The following is a 15,082-nucleotide window of genomic DNA, read 5'->3' as shown; positions in this document are numbered from 1 at the left end:
ACGCCTTAGTTCAAGAATTCCTATATTCTAAGTCACAGAAATTGCACCCAGAAAATCCTTACCCTAGGGCTCCTCCTCTCTCGTTTCTGCTCCAACTAGGTCCTCCCTGCCATGCTGTGCTCTGATTGAATCAGCCATTTCCCATCTCCTGTGGTCCTTATATCCTTTGTGGAACTCCTGCCCTATTCAAACATGCCCATACTGGACATGAAAATATCTCTTTCCAGGGTCTAAATACGTGCGTAAGGTCCAAAGAGAATTATTCATTAAAGGAGATGGGTGAGAGAGAATGGGCAGCCTTTGAGAGAGGACCAGGGTGGCCTATGGGAAGGACAAACCATGTGGGGGAAGGGAGAAATACAAGCAGAACTTCAAGTCAATTGAAGGGACCTCATTGTTTCTTTTCTTACCTCTCCTTCAGGGTCATCAAGACTAGAAAAGAAAGAGGGAGAGGGTAGAGCACATGCTTAGCATTCACAAGGTGCTGGGTTCAATCCCCAGTACCTCCTCTAAAAATAAATAAATAAACCTAATTACCTCCCTCCACCCCAAACAAAAATTAAGTGAGACACATCCATGTGTAGCTGTTTATAATAAAAAAAAAAAAACTTTTTTTAAGTTTTCTTCATTATACCCTTCTGTATTTTTAATGCTTTTTATATTTTTAAATACTTATCTGTATTTTATTAAAACATTACATTTTGTAGAAACTTATTGTAAAAAATAGTTGGATACAATAGAAATACATAGACTAAAAAATAAAGTGTGTCTTCGATTCCACCCCACCCATCAATAAATGTGAAGCATTTGGTATCTTAAAAAATACATTTTGCACCTCTAGTGTACATAATATACAAAAATGTATTTCCTTTATTAAGAATATCCTTCTCCAAAAGTACTGGATATGTTCTCTTTAATCTAGAGCTCTGCTATCTAGATTGATGGCTTAGGCTGAAGGTTGACAAACTTTTTTCCTGCAAGGAGCCATATAGTAAAATCTTTAGGTTCTGCAGCCAGAGGGACTGTTGGAGCTAGCCAGCGCCAGGGCTGCCCTGTGAAAGCAGATATAGACAGTACATAAACGAATGAGCATATCTGTGTTCCAATAAAGGCTTCTCGGCAAAAAACAGACAGACAGACAGACAGACAGACAGACAGACAGACAGACAGTGTTTTAGTTTTGGCCCACAATCTATAAATTGCCAACATCTCGGTTAGGACATCAATCAGGTGGGGACTCTTCCTGAGGATTTTGAATGACCATGTGAATTCATACTGCGGGTGAGAAAAAGTCACACCAGTTTATGCAGATGTTTACCATGTACCAGGAGTTTTTGTATGTTCTGCTAGTAAGCTTTCTGTGTGATGGCACAAATCACCAGTGGTTGGCCACTGCCTACAAGTTAGGAAAAATGCATATTTTTAGCATTCCTTTGCTTCAGCTATTAAAATTCCAGCTGCACAGTATGAATGAAGGAGAATTGCTCTGAATTGTCTTTATCGACAGCAGTAATCTGTGTGTTGTATACTGGATCCCAACTGGGGACATTACTCCTCATGAATTGATTATAAAAAAAAAAAAAAATGGAGGGGCAGGAGAATGTTCTGAATTATAGTCATTCCTCCCGTGTGTCCTCTACCCTCTGATCTCTGGAATGGGCTCTCTGTGGGTTTTGTCCAGCAAAAGCCCCACCACAGAAGAATGAAATAATTCAAGACGTTATCAAGTCAAGAGAGTGAGAGGGATCCAGAGACCAACTCCCCAGGATCCTCCAAAGCTCTCATATTTATTGAGAATAATCAAACAAAGAATCAAAGTAAAATATATCACAGGAATGTGTAAGGGGCATGATGTACATTCAGGGATGCAGGTCAGCAGTTTTGTGGAAAACAGAAGCATTATAATCTTAATTTATATTTAGGGAGAAGGTTATAATATTTTAGGAGCCAGGAAGTATACAGTTGATAATACAAATGGTTATTTTAAACCACGAACAGTCATGAGAAAGGTTGCAGTGTTCCAAACAATTGACAATGAAAACCAGACCACCACAGAGTCTCCATACAATGATCAGAATTCGTCTAAGCACGCGAAGCAGCCCAGCTGTTCCCAGCCGAGGGCTAAGACACAGCCTACTCCATCCGCCTGTGCCTGATAAGCGAAGCATGTCCTGCTGGTTAGAGCAGGGGACGAGTTATTGTTTTCCGTAAGCAAAAGCAGCCCTGAACCTATGACCTCGAGCTAAGCAAAGCGAGCATAGCAGGTCTCTGCTTTTTACGGCAAGGAGACAGACTGTAGCAGATTCCTGCTAGCAAAGCAGCTTTAAAGCAACTAAACTTATTTAGTTATCAGGGTGGTATTTTCATCTGTTAATCAGAACTTGTGCTCTTACGTGAATCTTACAGAGTGACGTATAACACTTACTCAATTAACAGAGTGGCATTAAAGCTTGTTAATCTAAGTTTGTGCTCCCTCTTTACCCATTACCTTAAGACCAGCTGCATGCATCCACAGAACAGCAACCTAAAACCTGTAAAAGAAAACAGTGAACACCCATAGGTGTTTCTGGACATCACTCCAAATCCTCCTTGCTTTTCTCTTAGTCCTGCTCTGGTGAAGTTATTCAGATGGCTTCAAATCCAGACTTCAGCTGTCCCCTCCATCGCTCTACTTGGATGAAAATCATTGGCTTTCTTCTCTTTAGAAGACCTCAGATCATCTGCGAACACAGGCTGTCTTTTAGGACTCTCCTCCAGCCATGCTCTCACTCTACTTGCAGGGCAGCTGGGGAGCTACCACTGTAATGTCCACGGGCTGATGGTATTTACCCTCCGGGCTTGCGGAACTCCGGAAGGCATCCCCCATCCTCCACAGAAATAACACTGTAGAACAAAAGGTCTATCAGGCTCCTCTCATTCCAGAGGGTCAGTATTCTTCCAGAACTTGCAACGTTTCAATGCTGTCATGATATGAGCTCAAGACCCACTGGTGTTTATCCATGAATAAGGCAGAGAGTGTGAGTAAACATGAGTTTAATCAGTGAGGTTAAGTAGCTAGTCACAGTCGAGAGAGCAACTGCTGCCACATGTATTTGAGGAAGGACTTACATATTTGTAATGACCGTCTACTTCTGTCAAGCTCCAAATGTGTCCGTCACTGACTGAGTGAATGTTTCGGGTACTATTTAAGCCAATAGCTCTTTTATAGCAAACACCCCCATCCAGGAGGATGAGTCAAGAATCAGCAGAAACAGATGCCTCTTCCAAGATTTCCTCTTGCTGCTGCTACTCTGAGACCAGGAAACAAGGGATTAAATGTCCAAGCAACTCACCCTATTCTCTCTTAAATCTGAGAGCCATTCAAGGGGATGTAGGTTCCTAATAACCCACATGTCAGTCTGCTGGATAAGAAAGTTCTGATGTCAGAACTTATTTCATCTACTGACATTTGTAATGAAAGCATTTGAGTGTAACTTTGTTATAATTTTTTTTTTTCATTTTGATTAAGCTATTTACAGGAAATGAGCTGTTCTTTTCCTCTATAGCTCGTGAAAACGAAAGCTAAGGGCACTGATGGGAGGAGTCTCATAATTATTTTGTAACTTCTCTCCCTGCAGGAAAGCACAGTACGAGGAAACCACCGCTAAACTGAGTTTTTAAGTGTCTCTAACCAGTGCCCTTTTCTCTTACTATCTTTCAAAGCACTTCTTTCTTCTCTGCCCTTCAAGAGATTATAAAATTCTGCCCTGCAGTCACTGAGAGCTTTACCGATTTATCTTCCGACTTAAACAAAATAAGCAGTGATTCCTGCATTTCTAAAGAAAGCCTCAAGACCTGGACTACCGTGGAAGAAATTTCTAGTGAGGTAAGACCAGTAAGAATTTCTATAAAGAGCTGTGGGTACCTGGTTAGTAACTTCAAGGTGACAAGGGGAGCTTTAGCTATGAAGAATCTGGGGGAAGGGGTTGTATCAACTATATTCAGAAAAGTGAAATCAGTAGTAGCCTGATTCTAATCCTTTACTGCCTAGACAAATACTAAACGTTTTATTCCACCACAGCTGAAGCTTAAACAAAGGAAGACACATTTTGACTACAGAAGATACTAAAATGTATTCCCCAGGTGACTATTGGCATGAGTTATATTTAGAGAAAAGGTTTGGTTTCCTTCCCTGGAAGATGCACAAGAAACTTGGGGGACTTGGGTAAAAGTCAAGATAGGAGCATAATAAAGTGTCATAAAATAATACTGAGTAAAAAAAAAAAAAAGTATATATATATATATATATATATATATATGGGTATAACACTGTATTGTACGAAATTATCTTAATTTTAGAAAACCAACACTCACACAGCAGAAAAGGTTTCAGTTCCACAAACATGTGTTATACACAACATGGCTTCTTTCCCTTTCTTAAGACAATTTAATTCCGACTCCATTATGCCAGAGTTGTTATTTCAGTTTCTTTTAGGATTACTTTCTGCTTTCCTGAATTTTTTTTTTTTTTTTTTTTTTTTCTGGTTGCAAAGCATAGGAGAGAGGCAGGGAGAGTCAATTATAAATAAATTTCTATTGCCTAGTTTTAGAATTATTTAAAGACTTTCTCCACGGCCTGGCACAAGACTTCATGTGTGCTTGACTAGAATGTGAGGTTTTTAATATTGATTTCAGAAAATCTTATGGCATTAGATACACCTTGTTAATTATAGTTATTGTGTTGGCCAAATTTTCTAAGTCTTTATTGATTTTTTTTTCCCCTTACCTTGTTCATTTAGTAATTGAGAAATACACCAAAATCTCCTGGGGTTATTGTCCTTACAGTTGTATATAATTATGTATACATAATACATGTAATTATGTAAATATCTGTGTGTACATGTGTGTATGGAGAGAAATATATTACGTAATACTACAAATAAAATTTTTTATTATAATATATAAATCATGTTATAAACTATAGTATGTAATACAGCACTAGGAAGACTCTGAAGTAACAAAAATAGTATATATTTCCAATTAGTAGGTAAATGCACAATTAAAACCCTTGTATTGCCCTAGGAGTTGAAACTTTCATCACCGTGTTGCACTTTGATGATACTTTTTGTCTTCAGATCGATTTAAAGCTACTCTACTGTAGATGAACTGGTTTTCTTCTAGTTACTCTTCGCATGATAAAACGTTTTTCTTTTATTTTTCCACCTTTAAGTGATCTTTTGTTAATGGTACCTTGGCAGATGTCTTAAATCCAATTCGACTAAGTTGTAACATAATTTTAACTGCTTAACACCCTTTGTGTTCATGCTGATAATTAACATATATTGTCTTTTTTCTGCAATCTTCATTTCAATTTATGATACTTCTGTAGTCTCCTTTCCTGCCCTTTTTTGGGGGAGGGGGTTGGGGTTTTTTTGTTGCTTTTTTTTTCTTTTCAGTTCTATCTCTGTCTTACCGTTTTAAGACAACTATGTTAGCGAACTGTCATATCCTGTTTCCTTCCTCCCTCCACCATGTTAGTATACGTCCTGCTTCTCTTCAATCCAGGCTTTATATATATTTAAGGCACAGACATATCTATTCAAGTTAATTTCTCACTCTGACTTAACCTTTTGGTTTCCAGTTTTTCTTTATATACGGCTTTTTTATTGAATATTACTTCCAGTGGATGTTTCCATCTTTCTCTGATAAAACTACCAAGGTCTTGAATATAAAAAAAAAAAATAGTTTTCGAGGCCCTCATATTTAAATATCATTTTGGCTGCATTAAAAATTCTACTCTAAAAATTATTTTTCCCTCAAGATGGATTGAGAGTACCTCTTCTAACACCACTGGGACAGATATGTTTTGAAATTCACAATCTGGAAGCTTCAGAAAGGCTATTTAATAAATCTACTTTATTATTTGGTGGGGGGCTAAGATCTGCATTTAATTTTTTTTCTTTTAGTTTTACTGAGATATAATTAACATATAGGACTGTGCAAGTTTAAAGTATAATGATGATTAAGGTATGAGAATGATTTCATTTACCCACATCATGAAGTGATCACGACAATAAGTTCAGGGAACATCCATCATCTTGTATTGGTACAAGATTAAAGAAATAGAAAAATAATATGAAAATGAATATATGTATGTTCATGTATGACTGAAGAATTGTGCTGTACACCAGAAATTGACACAACATTGTAAACTGACTATACCTCAATTTAAAAAAAAAAAAGAAATAGAAAAAATTTTTTCTTATGATAAGAACTTTTAGGATTTACTCTCTTAACTTTTTGTATAACAGACAGAAGTAGTAATTATATTTATCATGTTGTACATTACATCCTTAGCACCTACTGATCTTATAATTGGAAGTTTGTGTCTTTTGTCTGCCTTCATCCAGTTCCCTCTCCCCTAGCCCCACCCCTGCCCCTGGTTACCACAAATCTGATCTTATTTTCTTTGAGTTTGTTTGTTTGTTTTTGAAATATCGTTAACCTACAACACTATGGTAGTTCCTGTTACACAATATAGTGATTAGATATTTCTATATATTTCAATCTGATTACCGTGGAAAGTCTAGTTATGACATGTCACCATACAAAGGTATTATATACTTACTATGTTCTTTATACTGCACTTTTCATACCCATGACTCATTTATTTTGCATCTGGAAATCTGTGCCTCTTAATCTCCCTCACCTGTTTCTCTGCTCCCCCTACTTGTCCCTCTGGAAAACAACTGCTCTCTGTGCCTATAACTCTATGTTTTAATATGTTTGTTCATTTGGGTTTTTTTAGATTCCACATAAAAGTGAATCATAAAATATTTGTCTTTCTCTGTCTGATTTATTTCACTTAGCATAATATCTTCTAGGTCCACCCATATTATCACAAATGGCAAGATTTCATTCTTTTTTATGGCTGAGTAATAACCCACTGTATATATTTATACCTTCTTTATCTATTCATGTCCTATTGGTGGACATTTAGGTTGCTTCCATTTCTTGGCTTTCATAAATAATGCTGCAATGAACATAGGAGTGCAGCTATCTTTTCAAATTAATGTTTTTGTTTCTTTGGGATAAATATCCAGGAGTAGAATTGTTGCATCGTATGGCAGTTCTATTTTTAATTTTTAGAGAAACCTCCATACTGTTTTCCATAGTGGCTGCAACAATTTACTTTGCCACTGACAGGCACGAGTGTTGCATTTTCTTCACATCCTCCCCAACACTTGTTATATGTTGCTTTTTGATGTAGCCATTCTGACAGGTGTGAGGTGATATCTCACTGTGGTTTTGATTGCATTTCCCTGATGATTAGTGATGTTGAGCATCTTTTCATGAGCATATTGTCTATCTGTGTGGCTTCCTTGGAAAAATGTCTTTTCAAATCCTTCGCTGATTTTTTAACTGGGTTGTTTTTCTGATGTTGAGTGGTATGTGTTATGTGTATATTTTAGATATCAACCCATTATCAGATAAATTGTTTGCAAATATAGTCTCCCTTTCAGTAGGTGGACATTTGGTTTTGTTCATAGTTCCTTTTGCTGTGCAAAAGATTTTTTAGTTTGACGTGGTCTCATTTATTTAATTTTGCTTTTGTTTCCCTTACCTGAGAAGGTGTAGCCAAAAAAATATAATGAAGACGAGTGTCAAACAGTGTAATCCTTATGTTTTCTTCTAGAGGATTCACGATTTCAGGTCTTACATCTAAGTCTTTAATCCATTTTGAATTTCTTTTTGTGCATGGTGTGAGAAAGTAAACCAGTCTGATTCTTTTGCACCAGTTTTCACAGCACCATTTGTTAAGAAGGCTGTCTTTTACCTATTGTACATTTTTGCCACCTTTGTGGTAGATTAATTGCGTATAAAGTGTGGGTTCATTTCTGGGCTCTTTTCTGTTCCATGTGTCTCTTCTTGTGCATTCTTAGACTGTTTTGATTACTGTAGCTTTAGAGTACAGTTTGAAATCAGAGAATGTGATACCTCTAGCTTTGCTCTTCTTCCTCAGAATTCTTTTTTTACTCAGGGTCTCCCATGTTTCCGTACAAATTAAAAATTTTTCTGTTCCAGTTCTGTGAAAAATGCCATTGGTAATTTGATAGGGATTGCACTGAATCTGTAGATTGCCTTGGGTAATGAGATTATTTTAATAATAGATTCTTTCTATCCATGAACATGTTGTATCTTCCCATCTGTTTGTGTCGTCTTCAATTTCTTTCATTAGTGTCTTATAGTTTTCCAAATATGTCTTTTACCTCCTTAGTTCTTTTTGATAGGATTTTACATGAGATTGCTTTCTTAATTCCTTCTCCTGATAGTTCACTGTTAGTATATAGAAATGACACTAATTTCTGTCTATTAATCTCTGTATCCTGCAACTTAAGCAAATTCATTGATTAACTCTGTAGTTTTTTCGTTGGGGGGTCTATTTAGGAATTTCTATGTATAGTATCATGTTATCTGCAAACAATGACAGTTTTAATTCCTTCTATCCAATTTGGATTCCTTTCATTCCTTTTTCTTGTCTGATTGCTGTGGCTAGGACTTTCAATACTATGTTGAATAAAAGTGGCGAGGGTGGCCATCCTTGGCTCGTTCATATATACGATTATTTTAAGTTGCTGATCTCTAAGTTTAAATGCATTTAACAACCTTGCATTTCCCACCACCACATTCACTGTTTTTGATATTGCATTTCACATCTTTTTGTTTTGTGTATCCCTTAACAACTTATTGTAGATACAGATGACTTTACTACTTTTATAAAATTTTGGGACTGGACTCTGGGCCACTGGCTGAGGGATCCAAGGTGTCCCAGAACTGGTTTTAGCCTACTGGTGGGTAGGGCCATGGTCCAACGGGTCCTGGGGCTGGTGTGGGGACATCATTCTATGGGCCTGATCTATCTGAGCATGCTCATGTTCTCTCAAGAAGAAATAATTCACAGTCCTGGGAACTTGAACATTCCAATCATTTATAAAAATGTATACAAACACATGGTCCCTAACATAAAGAATTTATGACTTCAAACAGAAAATTGGAATCCATACCATGCACTGAGTGTCATCAAGGAAGTGCACAGGGTACTAAAGAGGCCCAGAGGATTGACACTCAGTCCAAAATAGGGACCCTGGTAGCTTTCAGAAGACAAAGCCTCAGCTGAGTCTTGAATGCTGTAAGGAGGCAGTCAGAGAAATACAGATGGGAATGGCTTTCTAGGCAGTGGGAAAGGAATTAACAAAGTCATAAAACATGAAAAGGCAAGGTGTGTTGTCTATTTCTAGAGCATGAGACATAAGAAATACAAAAGTTACAGAAATTTTTTAGAAATGCAGATTATTCAAGGCCTTTGAAGTCATGTAAAGGAGCAAGACATTTTTCAAAGGGAAGATGGGGAACTATTGAAAGGTGTCAAGCGGGATAGAACCGCGGCTTTATGAGGAAATATCTCGCTCTGTGAAAAGACCTGATTAGTGAGATTAAGCGTGGAAGGAGAAAAATCAAGCGACCATTGAAATAATTCCAGCCAATAAATGCTGTGATCCTGCCCTAGAAAGAAGGGAGAAGTCAAGCAAAGGGACAGTGATAGGGTCACATAGGACACAGAGAACATGGTCCAACCCCCGAGGGAGAGATGATGCTAATGAGGACTGACTAGAGAAGAGCCAAGTGGACTAGTGTTGGTACTTGGAACTGTAGGGCCGTGGCAGAAGGATATTTGTGTAAGGTGAGAGGCTCCAGTCCATTTTGTTCATGGGCCACTCTGGACATAGTGGGTGGGAAGGGCCATGAACCACCAGGCAGATATTCAAGAGACAGACTGCAGCCCCGATGAATGATGGGTAGAAGGACCAGGGACATTGATGCTACATAGTCCAGACTACACACTGCAACAATTGTTATTTCCAGACATCCTTCCACTATACCCACCCCCAACCCAACTCAACAACTATCATTAAAAGGGGAGAATGCCTTAGAAGTTTCTAATACAACAGTTTTCAACCCATTTTCCACAGTAACACATCTGGTAATTAAGTCCCTTTTTTTTCCCTCACACACCCATGGATAACACTTTGACATGTGCCACTAACTCATGTAGATGTAAAGTGTCTTTTAAATTGTCTGTATACAGGTATAACACTGTATGTTATTTTTCTCTTGTAGGCACATCCATAACTTGAGACATGGCAAATGAATTCAAGAAGATTCTTCTGCTGAAAGGATTACAGCACATTGATGATTATAATTTCAGACTGATTAAGTCTCTACTGCATGAGGATTTAAATCTGACTACAAAAACTCAAGATGAATACGACAGAATTAAGATCGCCGATCTGATGGCAAAAAAGTTCAAAGGGGCTGCCTGTGTTGACAAACTAATAGAGCTCATCAAAGATATTGAATCACTTAAAGACATTGTTAAAACTCTTAGAAATGAGAAGTCAAAAGGTGATAAGGAAGAACTCCTCTCTCACTCTCTCTGCACTTTCCTCAACCCTAAATAGAACCTTGATTTGATCATAGTTCAGCTATCTCTTCCCCAACCTGGGACTCAACAGCCATGACAATGGTAGTACTTCCGATGCCAACAAATTGACAACTTAGAGAATGCCTTTCCTACAAAAAAGGCCTGATGTATTTTCGAGGATGTATTTTGGGGATGCGATAAAGAAAAAAGTAGGAGTCGATGAGAAAGGCTGAGGCTTCCATACACTAGAGAAGTTAGACGATGACAAAACAAAATTAGAATATACGAGCTTTTGAAATTTTTAAATCAGTTAAATATGCATGCTCTTAACCATATTTAGTCCATTATTATTATATTTTCTAGTAACAAATATGAGGCAGTACTTAAATAAAAACTTACCTCTCAGAGATGTGAAGAACTTGCCTCTTATAAAAACCACTGGATTAGGAAAACATATTTTAAAAAGTCAAAGTGTAGTATCACCACTTTGCCACATCCTACTCTGATTTCAGTAGTTCAAATGGATCTTCTGTAGAAATTTAGCCACCAAAGCATCCTGAAAACTTTGGATTCTTAAAAGGAAAGTATAGGATAAGTGCACTGGAAAAGGGTTTGATTGAGGTACATAGGAGTGCGGAGGTCAGAAAGGATGTGCACATTGCACGTGGGACAAGAAAGGAAACCACTGAAGAAGTGTGAGTCACTACCGGTCTCTGTTGCTAGTGCCAGCCACCTGTGGCCAAGCGAAGGTAATGCAGTAGAAGTAGATCCAAGCATACCTAGATCCAAAGGCAGGAAGTGAGAGAAACTAGTGTTGAAAGTCCTTCAGCTGTCTTAGACCAGCTCCTTTGGATTTATCATGTTCTTTTTTACTGCAACAGTTAAAAGGAAATCCAAAGCAAATGAAACAACTCCAGGAAAAGGCAAGCAGGATAAACCCAGTACATCTACCACAAATAAAGCTTTGGGACCTAAATCAACCAAGGGCACACCCATGAAGGTAGGATGGCTAAGGTCCCACTGAAGGACCTACTATGAGTTCTCCTGTGACTCTTCCACTTACTGTCTTCTTAGGAATACTTCAGTTCTTTATTCATTTCCCCACATGCAGATAGAAGAATCAGAGAAAAGAAGACCCCAGGGGCAGTGTGAAAATGAGTTTTAGAGTCAGCAAATTAATGGTTACTGATCACCCGTTTTGTTTCAGAACTACTATGCACTTGAACTTAAATTCCTTACGATGGAAATAATGAAATTGTTATCCCTCTTTGAGATATGTACTAAAATAGCAATCAAATCAGAAAAATAGCTTGCCAAAGCCTACTCAAAGAGACTCAATTCAAACTTGAGTTTTCTAAATCAACACAGAAGTGAGCAAAGAGTGACAAGTCTAAAATTTTCCCTGCTCTTTGTATAAAGCCAACATATATGTGCACTGCCTACCTTCTGGCCAACTCCACAGGATGGACTATATGTAGCTCCCTGCAGTTCCCAAGGACATACGTTTTAGTATAAGTAGAATCTACTAATAAAAAGTTGATTTTCTCAGTAGTAAAGATGTATTTCATTTAATACTGAAAACTATTAACCAGAGGGAAAAACCTACTTTCAGAAAAACAAGACCACAAAAACCAGTGAAGCTAAGAGGATGAGGCTAACCCAGGAGCAGAGTCCGCTTCCAGGAACATCAGGAACCAGCAAGCAGTCAGCTGAGAGCCTTCTCCAGACTCCTCCAGTACCTCCACCAGCCCCATCCAGCAGTTCCTCAACCAAGGTACCATTTTCCTATTTTCAGTACTTGTCCTTTCCTACAACATATTATAAGGATAATCATGACCTTAAAAGATTTTCTCAGTAATCCCTTACTATGTATAATTTCTTTATGTCATAAAATCACTCATTAATTTATCAAGTGCAGATATTGAGATCTCAATGTGTTCTAAGTCCTGGAGCTTTTACAAGGCATGCATCTGTGAAATAATTCCTGATCTCAAGAAGGTTACTGTCTTACGTTGGTCCAGAAATAGGGAGTGTGAGTGGCCTGACAATTAGCGATGGATAATAAGAGTATGTTTATTCCCTACATTTCAGTTTCCTGTCCCCCCCTTTCCCATAACCATACTTCTAGATCAGTTCTCAGCATTCTATGCTCCTTCCCACATCAGGTGTTTTGACCTAGGCTATTTTCTTAATTCAGAATTCATTATCCCTGTCATTTCAGTGGCCCAAATATATTCAACCTTTAGGGACCAGCCTGAATTCCTTCCTCAGGCAAGTCTTCACTGAAACAGCCCCTCCCAAAAAAGGATCAGACACTCTTGCCGTTTGCCTTCAGGGGACCCATTACTATTTATTCCTTTACGGTACTTATCACAGCTGTAAGAAATCAAGTTTTTCTTATCTACTGGACAATAAACTCAGATTATAGGTACCCTGTCCCAGAGGAAGACAAGACAGAGGTGGGAAAGTGAATTCACATCTATAGGCATCAATTCCTATCCAACCTGCTTTTTGTTTTGCCCTGGGGTTACATACAACCTGGGGACTACAGAGCCTGGATCTGAGAATGGGCAGGAAAAGGTTGTCCCAAGACAACATGAAGGGTAGGCAAGAGCAGAATTAAATCACTGTTCTCTAACACTGTTCTTCACCCGAGACCCCAGCTGCTCTCTGACTCAGGCTACGTTCCCACCACCACCCCACACGTGCCCCTCGAATTCAGACTTCCCGTATAAAGAGACTCTCCATTGGGGATTTTGTTTTCTCATGGTCATTGTTATTATTAGTTCCAAGAATCCTTATTTCCCCCAATAATTTTTCCCAAAAGATCAGTGGGTTTCTAGGAGCCTGAGAAGCAGATGTCAGAAACCCATGCGTATATTTTCTTGATAAGAAAATCATGCATAATAACCATCCTTATGTGCAGCCAACTTTGTGCTGAGATTTGCTGCCCTTATAACCTGGGAGGGTCACCTACCTGCTTAGGCCAGTGTGCAGCAAATGAGGAACCTGGATTCCACCCCAAACCAATGAAATTTCATCTGAGCTTTTAATAGTTGCGGGGGAGAAATTTGTAACCCTGGTTGAGGTGGGAGGAGGGGAGGTGCTACAGGTCTCTGAATATGTGCTATTATTCCAAGAAAAAAAAAATTGAAATGTTAAGATTCTACATTTTAAAAAAGGAAAGAATAAGATACTGTGTTCTGTGTGATTTTGAAAATCATAATTGAGAAATAAGGAAAAATCTACTTTTCTCTAGAGAAAATATGAGAAAACCACCAAAACTAATGACTTAAAAAAGAAGATGCTATCTCAGAAACAGAGTCGGCTTCCAGAAACTTGGGCAACCAGCATGTGCCCACCTGAGCGCTGTGGCTGGACTGCTCAGGTGCTTCCACCAGCCCCACTCTGCAGCTCCTCCATCAAGGTACCAGCTTCCCATTCCCAGTCCCTGTACCTCCCTGCAACAGAAGCACGAGAACTGTCACAATCTGATCTCCCACAAGATACCACTTATTTAATGTATTAAATATATTCATGTACTTAGTGTATTTTGAGATCCTACTGTATTCTAACTCCTTGGCTATTTACAAAGCATGTGTTTATGAAACAATCTCTGATTTTGAAAGGGTTACTCTCCTGTGTGGAGTAGAAAGAGGGAGGAAAGGTGACAGGACAAGGCAAGAGGAATATGAGTGTGTTCACCCCTTACAGTCCACTTTCCTTTGGCCCCTTGCCCCTTGACTCACTGACCATACTACAGGGCTTGTTTTCAGAATTCCGTGCTTCTTCCCGTGTCAGATGTTCTGACACACGCTTTCTTCTTTGCTTGGAATCACTTGTCCTGATTCACCACCGGTTCACATGTCTTCAACCTTCAGGTGCAAACCTGCGTCTCTTCCACGGGCCAGTCTTTATTAATCCCCCCTCCAAACTGCATTAGATATTCCTCTTGTTTCCTATCACAAGTCCGTTTACTTTTCCTTTTTAGCACTTATCACAGCCATAATGAATGGACATCTCTCTTCCTTACTGGACAGTAATATCAAATTAGAGGTGCCCTTTCCCTGGGAAAGACAAGGTGAGGGTGGGAAGGTGAGTGCACACGTGTGCACCAGCTCTTATCCCAGCCTGCCTCTGTGTGGCCCTGAGATGACGCCTGTGGCCACCTCCACAGAGGGCTGCAATGCCTATTTCTGCAGCCAGTGAGCAAGCAACTTGAAGAATAGGCAAGAGCAGCATTTTTTAAAACATTTTTTTATTGAGTTACAGACATTTTACTATGTTGTGTCAATTTCCAGTGTAGAGCACAATTTTTCAGTTATACATGAATATACACATATTCATCGTCACATTCTTTTTTGCTGTGAACTACCACAGATCTTGTACATATTTCCCTGTGCTATACAGTATAATCTTGTTTACCTGTTCTGCACATGCCTGTCAGTATCTACAAATTTTGAAATCCCAGTCTGTCTCTTCCCACCCTCCTCCCCCTTGGCAACCACAAGTTTGTATTCCATGTCTATGAGTCTGTTCCTGTTTTGTATTTATGTTCTTTTTTTTTTTTTTTTTTTAGATTCCATATATGAGTCATCTCCTATGGTATTTTTCTTTCTC

At 38.6% G+C, this 15,082-nt stretch overlaps 1 protein-coding gene across 1 annotated transcript in view; it reads left to right on the top strand.

The window, feature by feature from the left end:
* Positions 1-15,082, top strand: part of IFI16 (interferon gamma inducible protein 16) — a 55,203-nt gene that overhangs the window by 28,002 nt on the left and 12,119 nt on the right. The window contains 2 exon segments of the mRNA XM_032463960.1: positions 12,075-12,236; positions 13,722-13,889. Of these exon segments, the coding sequence (XP_032319851.1) occupies positions 12,075-12,236; positions 13,722-13,889 (330 nt within the window).

This window comes from Camelus ferus, chromosome 21 (assembly GCF_009834535.1).
Source record: "Camelus ferus isolate YT-003-E chromosome 21, BCGSAC_Cfer_1.0, whole genome shotgun sequence".
NCBI lineage: Eukaryota > Metazoa > Chordata > Mammalia > Artiodactyla > Camelidae > Camelus > Camelus ferus.
This window is presented reverse-complemented; position numbering and strand designations above follow the sequence as displayed.